Source organism: Centruroides vittatus, unplaced genomic scaffold, assembly GCF_030686945.1.
Source record: "Centruroides vittatus isolate TY-2023 unplaced genomic scaffold, ASM3068694v2 scaffold_932, whole genome shotgun sequence".
NCBI classification, from domain to species: domain Eukaryota; kingdom Metazoa; phylum Arthropoda; class Arachnida; order Scorpiones; family Buthidae; genus Centruroides; species Centruroides vittatus.
In genome coordinates this window covers 1,380,140-1,403,271 of record NW_027122721.1, presented here as the reverse complement: position 1 = coordinate 1,403,271, position 23,132 = coordinate 1,380,140, and the positions used below count along the sequence as shown (strand labels likewise).

Here is a 23,132-nt window from a genome sequence, read left to right as displayed (position 1 = left end):
AATGTTCGCTCGACTGACCAATTTAATAGCTTACTTTATCAACCAGATCTGTATATTAAGTACTTGTCTTCCAATTATAATAGTGAATAATGCTTCAGATGTATAATTTCCATTCGCGTTACACTAACTACAGAATGAACAATTAGGGAACGATATTCGAATATAATTTTTGTATTTGTTAGATTGTTTTTATTGTTTGTCTGTATCGAAAATGTTTTCAAATTATGGTTAAGTTGTGTGATATTAGATCGCGCTACATTGTTTTTAATGACTTTGACCTTTCGTGATAGGAGAAATGATCCCCTTTCTAATATTATATACATTGTTTTCATTATAAAATTATCTTATCATTCAAATATTACAAAATATTAAATCTGGAGGAATTATTTGCAGAATTTCTAATTGATTTTCCACGTAAATTTTTTTTTCAATTTGAAGGTATATTTATTATTATTATTATTTGTTATAATTTGTATAAATAGGTGCTCATCTGATATGATTTTATTATTAAGGAAGAATTATATGCATTTTCTTATAATTAGCATTAAGAGATGAAACTAAATTAAGCGAAAGAATGACCATTAGGTGCAGATAAATGGGGGAGCACAGAGCCGTTTGGCCTATCGGTCGGCCATAAGAGGTCCCAAAATTTAATCTTTTATGTAAAAAAGAATATTAAAGTGGAGTTTTTTAAACTAATCTATGCATTTAGACTGTCTTATAAGAGTGGGATTCGTACTCGTCGCTCCATCTGAAATACCAGATCCTTGTCATTTGTCTCGTGTTCCAGGAATCATAATTAAACATTTATATCGATATTTAAATAATAAATGCATCCTTACATCGAAGTATCTCTGAAAATTATGAAGATTTTTATATCGAAGCTATAGAAATTATTTGAATCGCCGGATTAATGCAATTGAGGATGATAGTGGGAATTTATAGGTCTACAATTTTTTCAAATTTCACCCCAAAAAAAGGAATAGAAATTGGTTTAATTAAGGAATATTATTTAGAAATATCTTAAAAATGGCTTTTCAGATAGCTTTTATTCTAGATTTTAAAGTTAGAGCTTTAAAAATTCATATAGATACAATGAATTATTTATAATATAAATTACATCAATATCTCGCATATGTTGCGTGTATTTTTTACATAAACTTTTACATTTTAGGAAAAAATACACGCAATATTCAAAACAAAGCATATTTATATGCTTATACATAAAAACAGCAATCGAAAACAATTAAAACATATTAATTTAAGACTATATAATTTTTATATAATGGCTATAAAACGTGAAAAAAACATCAAGAATTTAAGAGAATTTCATCCATTTTCTGCCTTTCACATTCGATTCTAAATGCTCAATTTTCATATATATATATATATATAAACAATTTTCTATTGATTTGGATTCGTTGTCAAAAATAAGTGAATGTCAGATTAGTGCGGATGATTAATATCAATACGAAAATGGTCTCACGTATGCCCAACACGCCATTACCAATTCGTGCAGATGTAGCGTGATTTTCCAGATTTGATTATGATTTATTATTATAAAAGTTTATAAACATCGAATATTATAAAAATATACTTGATTTTAGAAGTTTTTTCTATTATAAAAACCTTAGATTAAGATACAAAACATTAAATTTTTTATTTTATTAATTAAAATGTTAAAAGAGGGACTGAAAACTTGTAGAATTTCCTGTAAGAAATTCCTATAAAAAAAAAATTAATAGAAATATTCCAGGTTTATACGAAAATTGCAAAAGAAATCTATAAATAATAGCCGTAATTTGTATCTAGAAGCATTACTTAACGTTTCTGGTAAAGGAATTTCTAGGTTATCATTATGTAAAATATATAATATATATGATTACTTAATATATAAATCGATAGCTCTACAATTTAGCATTAAAAGATGGGGGGAAAATTGTTTAGAAATTTCCTAGTTTACGAAAAATTGTCAATAATTGTGGTAATTGTTGGCGTGCTTAAAAATCAATAAGCGGATAGATACGTATAATTAATTAATGGTAATTTTTACAAGCCGATCACCTGGCACCTTTCGTGACTTAAGCTCACTTGTCATTAAGGTTATAAATATTTTAGATTAAACGAAATCGCATCGATTGATACAATACCTCGTTAAGTTTCGTAAATAATATGTTTATTATGATAAAATTAAATGCTAACTTGTGTATTTTAAATAAATTTAGACTTCAGTAACGGATTTAAACTTGTCGTGGGGCCTTTTTTGGGCTTATCAAATAATACATTTATAAACGTAAGGCCCTAAACTAACTTCGTACGGTGAGGGGCCACAGATGTAGGCTACCTGACCCAATTCTTCTCTTGTATACAAACACAATCCACCCGAAGCCACCCAAACAGGAAGATTTTTAAGCTGAAACATTGATAATATAAGAATTGTCGTCTTCGGGTAGTTCCGAATAATAATAATTTGGTAACAATCAAGTTTCTGTAATACTAATTATATTGTATAATTTACAAGCACTTATCTATAAACGTAAAAAGAAAAAAAAAAGTTTTATCGATAAAAGTCGAGGACTAATTACGTTTAAACGTTGTAGACAATTGAAAAAAAGAAATAAAATGGTATAAAAATCCCATTGAAACACGCAGAGAATTAAAAAAGCAAACGAAAAACGACCTTTTACCGTAGGATACGACTTCAAAATGTCTTTTAAAAAACAGGACACCGTCGTATGCCAGCGGTGATCATTTAAAAATTTTAACATAAACACCTAATGCGGGCAGTCCTTTAAGAATTTTAAGAAATTTTTATTAATTATTACCGCCGGCAGAGGACATTTTAATACATATTTTAACGTAGGTCATAGTTTACAATGAAAGATCGATTTACGTGTGTTTTTAGGGAGTTTCCGCACGTCAGAAAAGAACTTTTCTACGAATTTCAATTTTCCTTTATTTTATGGTTTTCTATTATGTTAACAATAATACATTTTTTAGTTTTTCTTCAATTTATACGTCCACCTCCCAACAACGGCCGTCTTCTACGTTTCCTTCAGTGGCCGTTGTTCAGAAGTTTGATTACTTAAAATCGGATTAACAAAGTTTTCTTTAATTTTTGCGTGTTCCTTTACGTGGCGATTTGTCAAGGGGGATTCCTGTAATGACTATTTATAAGAAAATGGCTCCTATTTATGTGTTACACATGTCAAGAAAACTTTACGTGGCCGGACTGACCACCTGATGCGATTATTATCTAATAGTCTCTTAGCGATTATTACCTAATAGTCTCTTAAAAGAATTAATTGTTAGCTTTCTTGGGTTAATTCAAGCTCTGAATGATGCGGTTGGAACTTTATCAGAGATGTAGAACGTACCCATAGGAGCATACAGTCAAAGGAACCGAGTTAATTTGCATATTATTCCCTTCACTATTGAGATTAGATAATTTAAAAATTAAAAATCTAGAAAACAAATTGAATTTTCAGTCGAGTTGAACTCAAAATTACACAAAACCTTTTCCCACAATATTACTACTTTACCAAATAAATGCCTGCAATATCCTTAATTTCGAAATTTTAACTCCTCTTTTATAACATTAATTTATTACCATTTAAATTACTGATATAAGTACTTAAGTAAAAATTCAACCATTCATTTCCCACTTTTAAACTTAATTTCATCCTCCATCTTTTTAATTCTTTACTGTTTAAAAGGTTAAAACGTTGAATATTACAGAAGCAACGTTAAGATGATGGCGTAGAATATCTGTCGTTAATATTTTACAAAATTCAGGATATTATTTAAAAATGATCGGTTTGATGGGATACGGCAGCGTAACACGTGGGCGATTTGTCAAGGGGGATTCCTGTAATGACTTTCTATGGGAAAATGGCTCCTATTTATGTGTTACACATGTCAAGAAAACTTTACGTGACCGGACTGACCACCTGATGCGACTTGTAACTTTTAATTCTGAATGAAAAATGTTATAAATAAATATTCGATTACATTTAACGGTATTTTTATATATTTTATACAGTATAAAAATAAATAAGATCTTCACTATCAATCATAAAATGCATTATTGAAACTCACGATAGCCTGTATTAGGGGGTTGGATAATGACAATGAGTAAGGAAAATTTTTCATTGTCGGGATATAAAAAGTAAGATGTACAGTACACTGTACAGTACATACAGTACAGTACCTGTTACTTGTTTATATTTGTAATTTTTATATCGTGGTATTAAATAAAAATACTTGTAATAGATCTAAGATATATCTTGGCAGGGTGGACAATTTTCAAAAAATATTTGGGGGTATGTTCTTCCTTCTGTTTCTTATTAATATACGCTCGTTATTGTTGGCTCCATTTTATAGAATTTTGATAATCGATATAAATCTTACAAGCGATGCTTCTATTGTATAAGTAAAATAAGACATTGTTCTTAAAACGATCGTAATTTCCTCTAGAGAATGGCATATTCTTTTTTACTAGCTTAAAATTAGCGAAATACTTTCTTAGTGATTAATTGAAAGGACTAAATGGCTTGTCAAGGAAAACCTTATTACTAACTGCCCAGGAATTTTGCTTAGGATATTAATATACTAATAAAATGTCTTAATGCAATCATCGAAAGACGTTGCGGCTAATACGCATGCAGTAAGTAATTCAATCGTAAATAAATCTGAAGATATTTAACAAGTACTTCCTGTTTTTAGATATTTTAAAGCGCATTTATTTCCGTGTTAAGATAAAAATCTTTTAAACATTCGTATCGTATATCTCTAATTAAAAAAAATATATATATATAAGTTTATATACTATATTATATAAAAAAATAAATATTCTGTTTACATGCAAAACAACACTCTGCAGTCGATAATCTCCAACTTCTCCTACAAAATTCAATGCTTCGCAGCTATTTAAAGCATTAAATTTTAAAAAAATAAATTGGAAAACTTTTAAAATCTGTACAGTTTTATGTACTTTTTAAAACAATAGCAATTGTTACGCAATGTAAAGCTTAAAATATACGAGTCTACAATAAGTCAATGAATCAGTTCGTGTGGATCATAAATGAATATTTTAATGCTCGTAAATTAAAGAAAAAAAAACAATTTTTAATTATAAAAATTCATAAATAGTTTTGAAAGTATTTTAGACTAATTAAAATTGCTGAAAATAATTTTCCTATTATCCTTTCTAGTTAATTGCTTGGAATAAGACACCCTTCAAGAGAGTTCGATTACCGTTAAACTTGATAATTATCGATTTATGATAATGAGCTTACATTGAACTTGAAAATTTCTCTCATTATAATTAAAGGTTTTTATAACGTTTTTAAAATACTAAAAATAAAATAAAACATTTTTGTCAAAAACATTATCAAAATAACATCCATTAATTGCTATTTTCGCAATTAACTTCCGCGAAATTTTTTTAAATAAGAAAACATTAGCGCGTATATTCATTTATAATATAAAAATAATTACAATTTTAAACCATTATTAATGATAATAAAGCAGGAAACGAGTTGGAATATGCGTAGGTTGTAAACAATATCTTATTACTTGACTTAAGCTATCGAATTCCTCATCAATGGCGTGGGATTATGTGATTTGAAATTGCTAAGAGAGTAAAACCATTTATAATATATTAAAAAATAAGATATTTTATTTGCCTTAAATTCTACATCATTATAAAAAATATACATATAAAATAATAATAATTCATAGATATGAATAGGAAAAATATTTTTTAATTGTTTTTTTGAAGTTTTTCTCTATAAAAAAATTGTCAAAAAATATATTTATTATTATTAAATGCATAGTGTGTGTGTGTGTGTTCCATTTGTTACTTAAGTAGCAAGCTACTCGAATGACACATTCCTTAAACAGCTTTTTATTTTTTTAATTTTAAAATCCTTGTAGGCTCGGCCACGGTTTGCTAGAAACAAAAATAAAAAGTGTTTTTTTTTTTCTTTATTAAATTTATATATTATAATTTATAATTTTTTTAAAAAATAGTTTGCTACTTAGTGCTACCGTGGGAAATGTTACAAGTAGTGTTTTACCTTCCAAATTGTCCACCGTAGGGGAATGCCTTGACGTCCATGCTTGAAGAATGAGTGGGTGGCACGTGATTGAACGATGATGCCACGAAGGTATCGCCCGTACACCTAAATAAATACACGTTTTAAGATGTGAGAAACTACACAACACGACCTTCACAAATGCGGTTTATCTAGTTGCTTGGGGAGAATCATCCGACGTCTTCCTACCGCTGGGAGTTAAAACAAATGATAGTACCGGTTTCTGACAAATGAGATCTTTAACACGGGTTTCCAATTTGTTTCTAATTTATAATTTGTTTATATCGGATAATAAATCTGATCGAGCGGGCGTAATGGACTCCTTAACAGATTTTTCAATACAGTTTCGTATGGCTTCAACCAGATGGCGTTGTTTTAACCCCTCTGAATAACTTTCGCTATCTAAACTGAATTTATATTTATAACTTTCGCTTTATAAACTATTATTTTTTTAGATTAAAATTTAAAACAAAGCGCGATTAAATTATTAATTATAACTGCTCGTAAGACAAGTTAATTACTTAATTAGCATTATTTAAACTCATATTCGATAGAGGAAATTCATTTAAATGAAAATAGAAATAAGCCCACGCAGTACGTTTATCATTATCATTTTTACTTATACTTAATATTTTATAATAAATTATATTAGTAAGCATTTTTTTAAATTAATGTATTAATGTACAGTACACGCAAATGATTAAAACGATGGTAATGAGTCTTTGTTTTCGTATTTATTTACTTTTTCAAACATTTAAATTCGGCAAAGTGCTATACGAAGTTAACGTATTAAATAATCTAGTTTAGTTTTAAATAAATATAAATATAACGTATTTTTCCATTTAAACTATTTTGTAATGTTATTTTTGAATATATATATATATATATATATATATATATAAATATATATATATATATATAAAATATATATATATATATATATTTTTTTTCTTTGGTGATTACAGGGAATTCCCTATGCTAGCGGGGGAATACATCGTGTAATTTACACTGTTACAAATGCCATAATAAAGTGTTATGGCAATCGTCCTGAATCACGTAGATTTATTTAGTTATAGTTTAGCAACGATGTAGAAAGTTAATGAACTTTTAATTATATACAACAAATAGATTTAAGTTACTCGAAATATAATGTAAAATAATTTGTTAAATAGGGAATTTTTAAAGTTTTTCTTTAGTTAACGGTTTAATTAAAAAGGAAATTAATTTATCTCTCAATAACAACGATACCTACCCAAAATTTTCTGTCGAACTAGTGGGAAATGAAGTCCAAGCAGACATAGAAGGTGTTTCTCCCACAGCCGATCTTCCATTCCAGCTACATTCATTACCCGGATTGATGAGCGGGATATGAGGTAAAAAATCGGTAGGGGCAGGCGTGGCTGTAGCAGTGGCCGGTCCTCCCAAAATATTAAACACCTGAAAGTATCTAGAAAGATGAGTCATTTTTGTATTTGTCATTTTTTTTATCTGCACGATACTTCTTTCGTCACCTGAGTCGTCAACGTGGAAGAGTCGGAAGCGATATTGGCATGACCATTTTGAGTCATGGGAGATTGATGGAAAGCTGCGGCTTGACTATTTAAGTTCTGATGACTCCAAATATAACTATTCGGCTCTAAAGAAACATTAAAACGATTTAAGGAAGCAGAAAATTAAGAGACCATCGAGAATAAATGTTAAAATTACCATGATGATGAAGAGGTGTGGATTCGGCAACCAGGTGGCTCGCCGTTGTACCCGAATAGGCCATACTCAGTGGCAGACTACTCGCAGCGGGACTACCGATTTGTTTCCTCCAACGAGCCCTGCGATTGCTGAACCAAACCTATATATCAAACAAATTACCGTGATGTACAAGCGTCCACGGATCGCATTAAAGAAGGGAGTTAATGGGTTTCTCTTCTCACCGACCTGTACTCTTGCTTCGGTTAATTTAGTTTTCTGAGCTAATTCTTCGCGTGTATACACGTCAGGATATTGAGTCCTCTCGAAAGCCCTTTCTAATTGATCCAGTTGTTCGGCCGTGAACGTAGTTCGAGACCTTCTTTGTTTTCTTTTCAACGTCAAACCGGGTTCGGAATCGCAATCAGAATCTTCAGAACTGATTCTTCCTGTTAAAAAAAAAAAAATACCCAAAATATCATATATTTTTTATAATACTGTCTTTAGAATTATATCGTAATAATAAATATACAACTATTAATAATATACTACCCAGTCGTTTTGAAATAATTGTAGTTAGTGTTTTAAATTTTGCAATATTTTTGTTTTAAATACTATAGATGATTAATCATATAGAAAAGTAACGCGATAGTAAAACTTTAAAAATCAATTGTCATGATGTGTTCCATTGGTGTTTAATACATTGAAGAGTTTTTAACAAAATTCGTACTTAGGAAAAATATTTTAGAAGTAAAATTACTTTAGTATTATTCATATAATTTTGATTTTGAAAGGCTGTTTTAAAAGTTAAGTTGTTGAAATTTTATAAATATTTTGTAGGAAGAAAAGGGGGGGAAGAAAATTAAGGATCCGTGGGTGGCCGCGACTTTTCACTTTAGCCATAACAATATTTCAACACGTACTGCATGAGGTCAAGTGAATGCTGTGAATGGCATGAAAGGTACCGAAATCCCACTGAATACAAACAGTCCCGCTCACACCTCATCCTTAGCCATTCATGCGAGTTCTTGTTGATCGTCTTTGAATGGTGCGTGATGGCGACGCCTCGACAATAGGGGGTGGTCTGTAACGTTGATTGTGTCGACTTCTCCAGCTTTTATTATTGCTCAAAACTCTGCAGATATCGCCTTTCGTATACAATTTATATTTTATATAATAGTCTTTCAAATTAAAAAAAATAAAATAAAATTTTATAAAAGTATCTTGGATTTTCTGAGAATTAACAGAAATTTTTTTTATTAGTTAATTAAAAAATTAAGGAACAGTTAATTAAAAATTACGATTTGTGGCGTTCTTTTAAAAGCGAAACTCTTACAAGAATATTATATAATCTCGGTTATTCCAGTTTAAAAAAGTGCATTTCTTTTTTTACGACGGGATTAAAAAGTATTGCATTTATAAGCTGTTTTTTATATGGATTTCGAAGAATTATCGGCCATGTCAGAAACTTTCAACAAAAGCTTTAAAATATTAATATGGAACACAACAGACAGGTGTCGGGATTTTGTGTTTTTAAAAGAAGCTGAAGCAAGATCGGTTGCAGACTAGAAACAGGGGAAGGGAAAGTTAAATTTACCAGAACGTAGCTATTGAAGATGGAAACAGTATTGACGAATTCGCTATCCTTCAGTGACAATCAGTAGACAGCCGATGTACAATGTGCAGGCACAGGACAGATGGGTGTAAGGCCTTTACTATGGCTTGCACGCCGATTTGAATCGGCGAACGCTTCTGTTATAATACTAGGTACGAGGTTCCCATGTGATCTACTATACTACCAGTTTTCCTAACCACCTGGGCATAATGTCCGTGTGACGATGCACATTTTCTAACAAAATTTGGTGAAGCATCTATGTCCAACTGGTTTAGTCGCACTTGTGTGTTGTCATAGCATTGTTTGCTTAACTGAGAGGATGAATTTCACACTCTTTGCTATCATCGATAAAAGTACCGTGTTAACTCGCGAGTTTCTTATCACAATATAAATATACCTTCCATGTTTAATGGATCTATCAGTACATGCTCCATTTTCTTTCGGCAAATCATATTTTTTAGCCGTAACTAAATCTGTACGCTTCGAATTTCCGTATCACGCAGTTATTGACTTAATTTTAAGGTTTTTCTTGCGTGTTTAATGCTTTTATATATATGTATTCCTGCCACATATTTTACTCGATCAGACTTTTATTCTAATTATTGCTATTTTTGGATTTTTAAACAATCGGAACGTTAAAAAATATTCATCGTAAGGATGTGTCCATTACTATTTTAAGAGAGTTGTTGAAAGGACTATTAATAGAATAAAGTTATTAAAAAGAGAAAATGGCGATATTTTTAAATCAAAGTTTTGTTCGGTGTCGTCCAACATTTTTAAAATCTTGAATTGCTGCCAAATATCTTTCTGTTTTTGAATTTTTGATGGAACAACCCATTGACACGAATCTTTAAAAATAATTCCTAAGATTTATGTTTGTTATTTTCTTTTCTCTCTCTCTAGGTTATTCGTAGGTTATTTAACTATTTTATCCTTTCTTTTTAAACTAGAAAATTCTTAAAGAATATATAAAAACATTACAATTTATATAACGAATTTACTCATTAATCTATAGTTAAGTTCAATTTAAATATATATATATATATATATATATATTTAACACTTAAATCAACCATTTCTTATTTTATAATTTGAAACTTAGAATATATCGATTTAAAATTTTAAAGTCAATATTCTAAAATTAAATTTCAAAGAAAAGAATGATGATGACCTTAGCAAAACTTTTATAAATGAAGCCAAATTTTCTCTTTGGATAATCAAACAGAAGCTTCCGAAACCTCAAAAACTATGACTAAAATAAATTAAACTCAAATTTAACATATTTTTAAAATCCTTGTACGCGAATTTAATGTTTATTTACTATTAGTTACGCTTAAGCAACGTGTTTGCTTCTTTTCTCAATCGTTATTCAAAAGTCAAGCCTTGGAGTTGACGGAAATAAATTTGAAAAGTTTTGTCAACTCGAAGCGTAGGTTAAAAAAGAAAAAGGTTGTACGATACACAACACACAAAACTAACAAAGAAAAGAATCAAAATGTCAACTGAAGGTGACTGCTTTAAACTTTCGAATTTGTAGAGCACGTGCCGCTCTTAGATCCTTATCGATTCTAATCAGCCGGATAATGTTGGAAATTCTCTCCGCTTTACAGGCGAATATCGGGTTTAAAAATCATAATTTTTTTTTAAACTGCATTAAATAAATAATAAAATTGAATCTGCTCACCTCCTAGAATGCCATCGATGCTATGGTCAGCTTTTTTATTTTCGTTAGTTTCATAGTTTCCAGTTCTCTGGCAGCTTCTACTTGTCGATCGCAAAACTCTACTTATAGAACTAACACTCGGTGCTGTGTTTTTGTCACATATATTGTCCTAGAATACACTTAACGTTATATTAAATCTTATTATATTTGTTCGCTTTTTTCTTTTATAAATACCTTTATCAATCGATCGCGAATTTCCCAACTGAATATTCCAGGATTATCTCTCTTGTATTCTTCGATTTTCTTTTCCACTTCTGGAGTTGCAACGCGAGGTTTGCTTCCTCCAATTACTCCCGGTCTTATGCTACCTGTTTCCTGTAATAATAATAATAATTATTATTATTATTAAACATTTTTTAACAGCTTCGAACCCTGTATGTGCTTTAAGTTATGTTAAAAAAAAGTCATCTTGTTTTTCATTCTTTGAACATAAACGAATGAAGTGGAGAAAGGAGAAATGATTCGAATCGGTTATTTTGAAAACGGATCAACTGCATCATTTGATTTAGAGACATTTAGTAGCGGATTAATCCGAATAATGGCCAAATTAATCGAATGTAGTTGAAGTTAAGTTATTGATGGACTGACAATCAACGAACCGAAACCGAATCGTGATAATCTCTAGCAAAATGTTAAGAAGATTTGATTGATTCGAAGGGGAATAATTAGTTTTCTCAGTCAAGCTGTTAGAAAATTACTCACTTTTCTAATTGGAATAAATTAGCCGATAGTTAATGTCAATACATTTTTTTTTTAATCTTTAAAGCAATTTTAAAGCAATTAAACTCCTTTTTTTTATCGGTCTCTTTAGTTAAATAAAGTTATTTAGACTTAATTTCGCTACGTTATTTGTAAATGTATCTAATGATGATGAAACTGGCTTCATCCTTACATGATGGATGTAGGATTATCTTCGATACCTGACGGATACTTATATCTGAAATTCGATTTACGCTTATATTGGTTGGTTCGAAACTCAAATATATTGACGTATCGAGTATGACAATATGGACAGATATCATCCTGGGAATATGAAAAAATAAAAAGAAAAAATTTCGAAAGTTTTAAATAAAAAATTTTGGCAGTTTTTCATACTTATGGCTATGCTTATTACGCTACGTCGGTTTAACTTTAAAATAAAACCTGGCCTATAGCTTAAGAATCTAGCGCGAAATAAATTAAATATATTATTGTATATGGGTATTACAGTATTAAAAAAAAGCATATATACGCTTTAGGCTGTATTATTTAATTAAAATATTAAGCATCTCTTCTTAATTCTCTACGGTTTTAGGCCTATATCAATTCAGTTTCGTAGATTACTTAAGTTTACTTGTAAGTTTACGTTAAAAGCGATAGGCCTATATACATTAAATAAGTAATAATAAATACAGTATTATTTAATAAAATTTTAAAAATATCTTTAAAAGGTCTTTTAATGTTATACAGTACATAAATAAAACAATAAGCTTCCACTAATGTAGGCCTAGTCTTAATCTTAAAATAAGGCCTATAAAGTTTTCTTGAAAGATTTTAATGCTTGATACAGTCTTAAAACCGTTAATAATAAATAATCTTAGTGTTATTCACTTGAAAACACTATCAAGATCTTTGCTCGTTTGCCTTATTTTTTCATAACTTTCCATCGCAAATATTAATTCAATAACAAACTCTAAATCTATTAATCGTTAATTTAATATTTAAGTTATTGTTCAAAATAGAAGTTTTTGAATAGATTGAACGCATGAACACTTTCACGTCTAACAATGTAAGCATATTTATTACGGTATATAAATTTAATGTAAGCATCTATCAAGCGCACAATAGCTGTTGTCTCTCATTTATTCTAAAGATGTTTACGAAAGTAAGAAAGGCAGAATTTTCTACGTTTTGATGTAATTTAATTTAAATAACGAAGAAGAAAACATATAAATTCATTTTTTTTTATCACGGTTTTTAATGTCTTAATTTCTATTGAAAGCTAACAGAGTTGTTATTCTTCAGTCGAACTTATTAAGAATAATCAATACTTTATTTATATTTAATAGTGAATAACTCTTTTAAATTGCGGAAAGCGTACAAATTATTACGATACGAGTTAAATTTGAAGCCATTGAAATCAATGGATCATAAATATTGATAGTCGCTAAAGTCTTCTGCTAGAAAATTGATTCGTGATAAATATAAAATATTTACAAATTTTGCCTCTTGTTAATATTCTTACAACTGATTTGATTATTCTATGCCATTAGGATGAATTTATCTTCCTAATTATAAGATCCTGTATCATTTAGAAGATAATTTACATGCAATTGCAGGCGCGTCAGGTAAATAAATTTAAATGATTTCTAATCGATTGAGGAAATGATAAATTCGTTCAGATTTATATAAAAATATTGTAATGTTTTAACTATTTGCATCTTTAAATATTGTTAGATTCTTTTCCTTGGTGTATTAAAGCGTGCTTAGTGCTGTGAAGAGTTCTTAATTCTTCACAGCACTAAAGATGTTTGTATTAGTTTTACAGTGGAATTGCATGCGATAAATATGAAAATGGTTAAAATTTGTATTCACCGGAAAATATAACGCTTCTTAGACATTGGCACCTAAGCGTGAGGACAGTAATTAGTATGCTACTAATAAAGTACAGTAGTGGTAGTGATTGTAAGAGACACTCACCTGATATCGATTAAGAATTTTGGAGACACATCCGTGAGACACACGCAACTGGCGACTAATAACACAAGGCCTTATCCCAGCAGCAGCCATTTCTACAATTTTAAGTCTGATATGATTTGGAAGAGGCCGTCCATTTATGAATACACCACCCAATTGATTGACTCGACCCTGGCCTGTTCGAAATACAAATATTAACTGAGATTAATAACAATCGCAATAAACATTACGTTGTAAACTAAAATTTCATTTATATACAGGAATAACTTGCACCAAACATTAAAAAAACGATGGATTCTTCATTGAATAATAGGCTTAAAGAGTCGCGGAAAGAATTGACTTGTGAATCCAATCTCTTTTCACACATGTGTGCAATAGTAATTTAGACTAATTGTTAAATAGATTTATTTAAAGAGAAGCGGGGATTCTAAATGAACTCTGTTTGAGTTCCTTTCGAAGTAAATGAAATGCTAAACGCTTCCATCTGTTGATCGTGGGAATAGAATCGAGATCTTTGGTGAAAGTAACCAAGGGATTTTAATATCCTTCCCATTATAAGCTATGGTTAATATAAAATAGACAAATTTTTGAAATATATAAATGCACAAATCTTAGTTTCTTTTACGTTGAGATGAATTAATCAATGATTGCACCATACAAAAAAAGAATCAATTTTTCGTTTTTTTTTTTTTTTTGTCTGTTGAAGCAGTTTTTATAACTTGGTAATTAGACTTTTTACAGAAAAATTCTTTGCAAGATATCTCTTACCTTGAAAGGGATAACCTCCAAAAATTGGTCGAACGTTAGCCATTTTTTTTCATGACAAAAGTACCAGAAAGAGTCGAAAATGTATCTAGGATGGTTAGGGTCACCCTCGGATGGCCCATTAAGAGTGTGTGTAAAAGTCTCCACCCCTCCCGGTCCCCCGTTTCCCTCCATTGGTGGAAAACACGCTTGGTTAATATATATGCTCCTCCTTTGGTGCACTTTATCATCTTTGGGTGTCACTGATTAGGTAGCAATTGTCCGAGTTGTGATTTATTGATATTGAATGTTACAAACAAAATATTATTCTTCTAGCAATTTTTATTTTGTAACGAATAGGTCAAGGTTAATAGTAAAAATATGGAAGTTTCGTATGATATTTTGAATATTAAATGAAATAATTAAAATAGATTTCTATACTTTATCGTATACGGTATTTGGAAGATGTTACTGTACAATTGAAGTTTGTTATTATCCGTTAATAATACAGCGATATAATTGCTATAAATATAGGATGAGAATTAATTTTTTGCAATGACATCATCGACGGTTTGCGTCATTTACATTGGGTTGCATCAATGGGTACTTTGGGCCGCATCATTTGGCACGTGTATCTGTCAAAACAGAAGTTTTATAACTTGTGCGTCAAAAGGTGCATAACCTTCGTAATGTTGTTAAATTCTGTATGTGTTTTACTATTTAAAACAGTTATAGAGTCTGCAATTACTCTGCAATTAATAAATATCATACGCTTCATTCTGTAAACTACAATTTAGTTTAATAAAATTAAACTTTTCGATTTAATCCTCATAAAAAAACAATTACAAAATAAGAGGCCTGATCAAAAAGTAACTTAGTCCTATTTAAAAGGCTTCTGTAGTACAAAACTATAGAGAAAAAATAGCCTTAACGATAAGCATTCGACTCATCGTGCCTTTCTGGATTCTCTAGAATCTAGCCTATATAGTGTATATTAAATATTAAATTTTATTTTATATTTTTATGTATTTATATGACAAAACATAGGAAAAACTTGATCAAATATTCTTTGTTTACATTGAATAACTTCACATGTAGAACAAATGTAATCTGTAAACATTACTCTCACACCGGAAATACACTCCTTTAAAATGACATCCTTTCATTAGTAATTAAGCATATTGGTAATTTTTTGTAAATTTTACGATGTAGCAACTGTATATTTTGTGGTTTTCGTGAGTTTCGTTTTATGGCTTTGTCATTAAAGGGAAAATTTAATTTAATACATTAAATCGATTTGAGGAGTTTCGATAGTAACTTATATAGAACTTTTTTGAATGTAATGTTTGTTATAAAGTTAAGACTGATAAAATTTTAGACAACAATAATAATAATTACGAAATACAATACAAAATTTCACACAAGATGCTATATTAATTGGCACTGTTGGAAACACTACACTAGACAATACCTTCCCATCAAATGCGTAAAGAGTTCGAGTTGTAATTAAAATTCAGTGAGTTAATCAATATAATTAACACTAGATTATATTTAAAAATTATTTTTTAAGTTATTTTAACAGTAGAGATAAGTATTTACCGATACTTCCTATATCGAAAAATGGAGGAAGTATAGTTATTCAACACAGGCTGGTTTTAATGGAAGTAACACCTTTTGATGAATAAGATAGCAACTCAATTTTATTTTTCTAGTAATGGAAGTAGTTTATTTTCCTCCCACTCAACAGAGTAACGTTTTTTCTTTTTAACGTAAATGCCGAATCATATAAATTAAACGGTGTATCGATGTATCGTAAATATATATTATGGTAAACGTACACCTACACCTTGTATTAATAATAGTGACGTATCATATATCCATTGTTCTGTCACGTTTTACCAATTTTATACCTATTCACGTAATATATATTAAATTATCACATATTTGGATTTGTATTATTTACAAACGATAATATGTTTTTCAAAAGTAGAGGTCACATCTTAATAATTAAAAAAAAAAACAGAGTATTATAATGTATGGCAATCTTATTACAATAGAATTAAACAAGGTAAGATTACGTTTACTAATTTTAATGTATTGTTGGGCGAGTTTATACTGACAGAACTAGAAGAATCTATAAAGAAAACGACTCTGGGTGATGGTTAACACCTGTGGAAGTTATTAAATCAATGCCTCGAGAGTTAAAAAAAAGGTGTTTTAATTATATTTAATTTATTTTTGTGCTACATTTTCGTTTGTCTACAATTTTCTTATAGGTAAAAGAAAATTATTTGTTTATATTTATAGATATTCACGAATAATTTGACTCGGTACATATACCAATATTGAAAACAGAATACTTACAATTATTTGTTGTATGCAGGCGATTTGATAATGTTAGCTCCCACTTAGAGAAAAATAAACTCGATTTTTGAAGAATTTATATCCATCTATTAACACTAGAAAGCTCAAATTGTTATATTTAGAAATAATTTCAAAATGGCTGTTAAAGAAATGAATAAAATGTTAATTCTTCCGCATATAAAGGTGGAGAAAACATCTTAAACGATAACAATCAACAGTTTGATACGCGGTTTACAGACGTATACAACGATTAAATTAAAGATATTTCATTTCGTTTGGAGGAAATACGCTTAATCTGTTCGGGCTGCTCCACCCTGGCTGTTGAAAGGAGATTTATCTCGCTGTTTTGCTGGTATCAATATTGCGATGGGTGGACAACACGGCTCTTGTTTGTCACTATCCACTCTTCAGATGAATCGACAAAGGAAGTCGATCATTAATCACGGTAGAAATTTTTCTCTCCTTAAAAATCTTTTTTTATAAATAACTTTACAATTAAAATGAATTCTTATAAATATAAATAGTAATTTAGACATTTCTCAATATATTAAAACGAATTTTCAGCGGATGGAATCAAAGATCACCGCCGGAAATATTAATACGAAAACATTTCCTGAACATTGAGTAAGCCGTATGAGAGCTTCATAATTCCCAATTGTGTGTTAATGTACTGTACTTTAAAATGTTTATCGGCATTATAGAATTTAAATATATGGAAAATTTTGCAGTAGGCCCTCCATTTAACTTTATTGCCGAAAGTCTATTAAATACAATGTACTGTACTGGTTGGCCTGTCTTTTAGTGGGTATATTTTGCGTGTTTTATATATATATTTGTGAATATATTTTAAAAATTTTTTATCTTTTCGTTCGTTAAATCCGAAATGAGCTAAATCGGAATGAATTAAATCCAGGGCCTAGTGTAATTCACAATGAAAATTGTGTTTTGAGTAATAACTATTTTGATTGGCCAGTGGAAAAATTACGTAATTTAAATTTTAAATCGTCACATAATGACGTTTTATATATATAAACATTTAAATAAAAATATTTCAAATAAAAAAGTTTATTTTTTTCAAAAATCGATAATTAAATTGTATAAACGAAGAAAATAATCGAATAATTAAAATGGAGGATAAAGATAGTCGTCTGTTATCTCAAAATTGTTACTGCGCAGTCGCGTTACTAATAGAAACGTGAATATGAATGAATATGGCCAAACGACAAAATGACGAAAACTGAATTACCGTTATTTGATAAAAATAAAAATGTAAATAATATATTAATATAATATTTGCGAAGTAGTTAATTAAACGTGTTGTTTTTTTCAAGTAAAAGTTATAATTTTTTTTTTTTAATTTTCAAATGTTTAAATTTTAAAATACGTAAAACCCTTTCTTTATAGCGATTGGTTAAACTTTTTCAAATTTAACCAATCGCTCACTTTTGTTAAGATTTAAAAATCGATAATAAATCAATCTTTATTATGAATTTTATAAAGATATTTTTTCTCGGAATAATATTGATCTAATGAAATTTGATGAATAAAATTCATTCCGCCATTAAAACTGAATAATTTACTAATTGTTATTTTTTCTCATTAATCGAATAAATTATAAACCAGACGGCAAGTTAAATATTTATTTATCGCCGAGATTTTGTATCATGCAAATGCAATGAATGCAATTTTGTGGGTTAAAATCGAATAATGCCCGCTATTATATGGCCGTGAGCTAAATTATTTAAAAAAAAAAAATGTTTGATTTCAATTCCGTTTAAAGATTATGTAAATTTTTAATTAATCTGTATTTATGTTACAATAAACCAGACAAATATACATTCTATATTTAGAAATTTAGGACTTATTCTATATTTAGAAATATTTCTTTTAAACGGAAATACAGTATATATTATACACTACAACTGTTTATAGCACTTTTTTTTTAATTTAAAGATATAAACTGATTAAAAATGCTATGTTTTGGCTTTTATAATATATTTTTTATTCATTGGAAAAGTATCATTTTTGTGTAACAATGTCATTTAGATAATTTAATGATTAAAAATGTTTTTTTGTAGACCTGTAGATAACTCTTCTCCACCCTTTATGACGTTTAAAATGACTGGCATTTTCTTCTTGGAATGTTCGAAAAAACTACGGAAAATCTTTGATTTTTCGTATATTTTTATACGTGTTTTATAAATTTTATACCCACTTATTGTTTTTTTAAACTGTAACTTTACCTCGGAAAGTATTCCTTGGAAAATTCCATTTCCGCTCTTACAGATTTTTACATTCGATTTCTCTTTAATTTCTTTACTCAATATTTCCTGCGTAACGTCACACTTCAACGTCATGCAACGTCACATTTACCTATGCAGCCATAATATATATAAAACACACCATTTAAGCATACGTACACAAGTAGAAGTATTCTTTGAGTTGTATTGTACTAATAGACTAGACAGGTAAGAATTATACATTCCCAATGGACTAGAATAAGCATTATTATACTCTTTTATTAATTAATTTAACCTTTTATAATTGAATATTTTTAAAAAATATTTAGCTATGGACTCTTTAGAATTTCAACTTAGAAGCAAACAACTTGCCGAATGTATCGTCAGCTATAGACAAAACGTTCACACTTTACGCGTTAAAGCAGATGTGGAACCGGGATATCTTACCACTTATCTACCAGAATCGGCACCTAAAGATGGAGAAGATTGGGCAAAAATTATGGCGGATGTACAAAATTACATTATGCCCGGTGTAAGTAACCTAATTTAAACACATTAAACCAACGTTCGAATATTCTTTATTGGTAATTTTTAAAAAATAAAAATAAATTTGTTTCGATAGATTACCCATTGGCAGCATCCTCAATTCCACGCTTATTTTCCTTGTGGTAACAGCTATCCTTCTATACTGGGAGATATGTTAGCATCAGCCTTTGGAGCCGTTGGATTTAGTTGGGTGAGTTAGTTATATTAGCAGATTATTTTTCTTTTAATTCTTCCATTGAAACTTTTAGTAAAATATTAAATAATTTTTCTAATTAAAAATTCGTATAGGTTGCCTGCCCCGCTTTTACTGAATTGGAAGTTGTAATGATGAATTGGATTGGTGAGGATTTTTAAATAAACTATTATAAGTAAATACTACGGATTTTTTAAAAATAAATAAATAAATTATTTTTTAAACTTTTATACATATAGGTAAAATGCTAGGATTACAGGACAAATTTTTATTTTCTTCTGACAGCTTAGGCGGTGGTGTCATACAGGTAAATCTACAGAAAACTTTGATGTTTATTCTTTTAAATGTAGCCTACAATAAAGTAAATACGTATGAAGTTAATTTAAAATTTTTAAAACAGGGTTCGGCCAGTGAGTGTGTTTTAGTTTGTCTTCTAGCGGCACGTCATAAGAAACTGAAGGAGCTAAAACAACAAAATCCAAAAGTAGATGAAACGATTTTGTTATCGCAATTAGTAGCTTACACTTCGCAAGAAGTATGTAGCCTGTATTTATATCTCTTCTTCGATATTTTACAGATGAATTCTTAAAATATTATAAATTTTAAACAATTATTTTACATTTTAGGCTCACTCGTGCGTAGAAAAAGCCGCCATGATCGGTTTCGTAAAGATACGACGCCTAGAAACAGATGAAAATTACAGATTAAGGGGTGGCATCTTAGCTAAAGCCATCAAGGTAAAAATTCTTTTTATATATATACGTTTTAAGAATAAGATTAAAACTTTTAATTAAAATTTAAAAAAATCATAAAATATTTCTAACAACTTTCTTTTCTTATGTAGGAGGATCAAGAACAAGGATTAACACCATTTTTCGTAAGTATTATTTGTAATTATTGGCATCTCTTTAACCATATTACTTGATTTTTTGAAAAAAAAAAGAAAGTTCTTAATGAATACTAAACTTTAGATAAACAAAAACTGCTTTCGATAATATTGAAGTTAGATAAAAAGAAATTCGAAACGAACTCGTTTCTTAAGCCCCATGTTTTTTTCGAACCTTCGAAATTGGATTATAATTAAAGAATCGCCTCATTGGATTATGTTTTATCAACACAGATTTTTATAAACGAATTTCTTTATTTATTTATTCTCTCTTTTTTTTTTAGGTATCAGCTACATTGGGTACTACTTCTTGCTGTTCGTTCGATGACTTAACCGAATTAGGACCTTTGTGCGAAGAACACGATATCTGGTTGCATGTAGATGCAGCTTATGCAGGAAATGCTTTGATATGTCCGGAATTTCGTTATCTTTCTCAAGGCTTAGAAGTAAGTTAAATAAAATATTTAAATTTCAAGTACACATCTTCAAGAAAGCAAACATTTTTAAATTCCTTTTTTTTTTTTTTTTTTAAACAGTATGCCAGTTCTTTTAATGTAAACTTACACAAATGGCTATTGGTAAATTTGGATTGTTCTCTTATGTGGTAAGTATTTGAAATTTATCAAAAGAAATGTTCTGTTTTTAGAAATACAGTTAAAATAAATAAATAAATAAATAAATTGTTTTACGGTGTCATCTAGTGGCAAGAAAATCAAATAATTTAACATTTCGTTTTTTTTTATCTTAGTTTTATTAAATTTTATTATCGTTTTTCATTTATTATTTAATAAACGTGAGTCATTTTTTATTTTTACTCAGGGTCAAAAATAAAACGCACTTAATGGAGCCGCTGACAGTTGATCCTATTTATCTTCAGCACAACCAATCCAGTAAGTTTTATTCCTGCATAAAGTGGTGCCATCTGGCAGATAAAAATATAAAAGTTTATTAATTTTCTGTTATTAACTTTTTTTTTTTTTTTTTAATTCCAGACGTATCAGTAGATTACAGGGTAAGCATTTTTTTAAAAATATTTATTTATCTAAAATTATAAATATATAAATTCTTTATGTTTAAATATTTACGAATTTTTCTGATTACAGAACTGGAGTATACCGTTAAGTAGACGATTCCGCTCCTTAAAGATATGGTTTGTTATCAGGAAGTTCGGTATCGAAAAACTTCAAGATCATATCAGAAATGTAAGACGTAAAGTTGTTTAAGTTAAACATTCTTTAATTTAATATATAAAAATTTAATTTAATATATTAAATTAAAATTTTTTTAGCATGTGAAATTAGCTAAAACTATGGAAAATTGGATAAGAGAAGATGAGCGATTCGAAGTCATGAACGAAGTACAAACCGGTTTAATTTGCTTCAGATTAAAGGTAATTTAAATATCTATTAAATTATAATCGCATCAAAATAATTTAAGATCGATAATAATATTTTTGAAACGTATTTTTTTAGGGTCCAAATCACCTGACCGAAACTTTATTGTACTTTTTAAATAATTCCGGCAACTTTTTCGCCGTTCCCGCAGTCTTGAAAGGCAAATACGTTATCAGATTATGCATCAATGGACCTAGCATGGAAAAAGAAGATATACTTCGCAGCTGGACTTTGGTCACTCACACAGCAACAGCTCTTCTCAACGTCGGAGAAGTGGCCCATCAGCAAAATCAGGTACAGAATCTCATTTCGTCTGGCAGCACTTATCGAATAATTTTAAATCTGCTGCCATCTGGCGTTTAGAAGATTTATTATTAATTTTCAAATTATCTTCTTCATTATCATTTTACACTTTTTAGGTCAATTTGAAAATCGAGAAAGAGAACAAATATAAGAAAAATATTCTCGAAAGATCGTTTTCCGAATCGGGAATAATAATAACAACTCACCCAGTTAGCCGCAAGAAGAGAATTTTATCCGAGATTTTAAACGTGGAGAGAGGAGAATTGGTGCCATTAAGATGCTAAGGCCGATCTTTCTTGAAGATTATTACATTAAAAAAAAATACTTGAATATATTAAATATCAGGGATGTTTATAAGATGCATCTACACAAGAATAAAAATTAATAAGCGGAATTTACGCTATTTGTAAATTATTGTATTTATTATTATTATTATTATAGAAATTATATTTATTTAATTTAAAGCACCGGATGTATTATTTTTTTTAAAATAAACGGAGAAATAAATTATTTTTTAAAAATTATTTATTGTCGTTAGTGTTTTAAAAACACAAGATACGTTAATGCCATCTTCTCTCACCAGATGGCGACCGGTTGTAGGTGAAGAAGATTGATTAGACTCTTTAAAAAATATTCATTATTCATGCTAAGGTTTCGAACTGTAACG

General features: G+C 29.2%; 2 protein-coding genes across 2 annotated transcripts; one reads left to right on the top strand and one right to left on the bottom strand.

Moving 5' to 3' along the window:
- Positions 1-5,800: 5,800 nt before the first annotated feature.
- LOC136990420 (protein gooseberry-like) lies at positions 5,801-14,651 on the bottom strand. The gene is made up of 10 exons (XM_067288812.1): positions 14,564-14,651; positions 13,799-13,971; positions 11,294-11,434; positions 11,081-11,228; positions 8,031-8,230; positions 7,806-7,944; positions 7,610-7,734; positions 7,351-7,535; positions 6,081-6,185; positions 5,801-5,953 (listed from the first exon to the last, which is right to left on the bottom strand). The coding sequence occupies exons 1-10, from the start codon at positions 14,604-14,606 to the stop codon at positions 5,923-5,925; spliced, it is 1,290 nt and encodes a 429-aa protein (XP_067144913.1). The 5' UTR covers positions 14,607-14,651; the 3' UTR covers positions 5,801-5,922.
- A 4,574-nt stretch (positions 14,652-19,225) lies between these two features.
- LOC136990418 (aromatic-L-amino-acid decarboxylase-like) lies at positions 19,226-22,876 on the top strand. Its single transcript, XM_067288810.1, has 16 exons — positions 19,226-19,371; positions 19,473-19,675; positions 19,766-19,879; positions 19,978-20,029; positions 20,122-20,189; positions 20,283-20,417; positions 20,509-20,619; positions 20,727-20,759; positions 21,053-21,214; positions 21,305-21,372; positions 21,588-21,658; positions 21,761-21,780; positions 21,872-21,970; positions 22,057-22,158; positions 22,241-22,456; positions 22,582-22,876. Exons 2-16 carry the CDS (start codon positions 19,475-19,477, stop codon positions 22,747-22,749), a joined length of 1,620 nt encoding a protein of 539 aa, XP_067144911.1. The 5' UTR covers positions 19,226-19,371; positions 19,473-19,474; the 3' UTR covers positions 22,750-22,876.
- The last annotated feature ends 256 nt before the right edge of the window (positions 22,877-23,132 follow it).

Bases quoted from the DNA above. Each gene is read 5' to 3' on its own strand.
- LOC136990420 (XM_067288812.1), bottom strand. From the start codon at position 14,606: ATGGCTAACGTTCGACCAATTTTTGGAGGTTATCCCTTTCAAG. The intron at 8,231-11,080 runs GTGAGCAGATTC...TTTTTTTAACAG, and splicing joins CATCGATGGCATTCTAGGAG to GAAGAATCAGTTCTGAAGAT. The intron at 7,945-8,030 runs GTCGGTGAGAAG...TTTGATATATAG, and splicing joins TAACCGAAGCAAGAGTACAG to GTTTGGTTCAGCAATCGCAG.
- LOC136990418 (XM_067288810.1), top strand. From the start codon at position 19,475: ATGGACTCTTTAGAATTTCAACTTAGAAGCAAACAACTTGCCGAATGT. The intron at 21,373-21,587 runs GTAAGTATTTGA...ATTTTTACTCAG, and splicing joins TTGGATTGTTCTCTTATGTG to GGTCAAAAATAAAACGCACT. The intron at 21,659-21,760 runs GTAAGTTTTATT...TTTTAATTCCAG, and splicing joins TCTTCAGCACAACCAATCCA to ACGTATCAGTAGATTACAGG.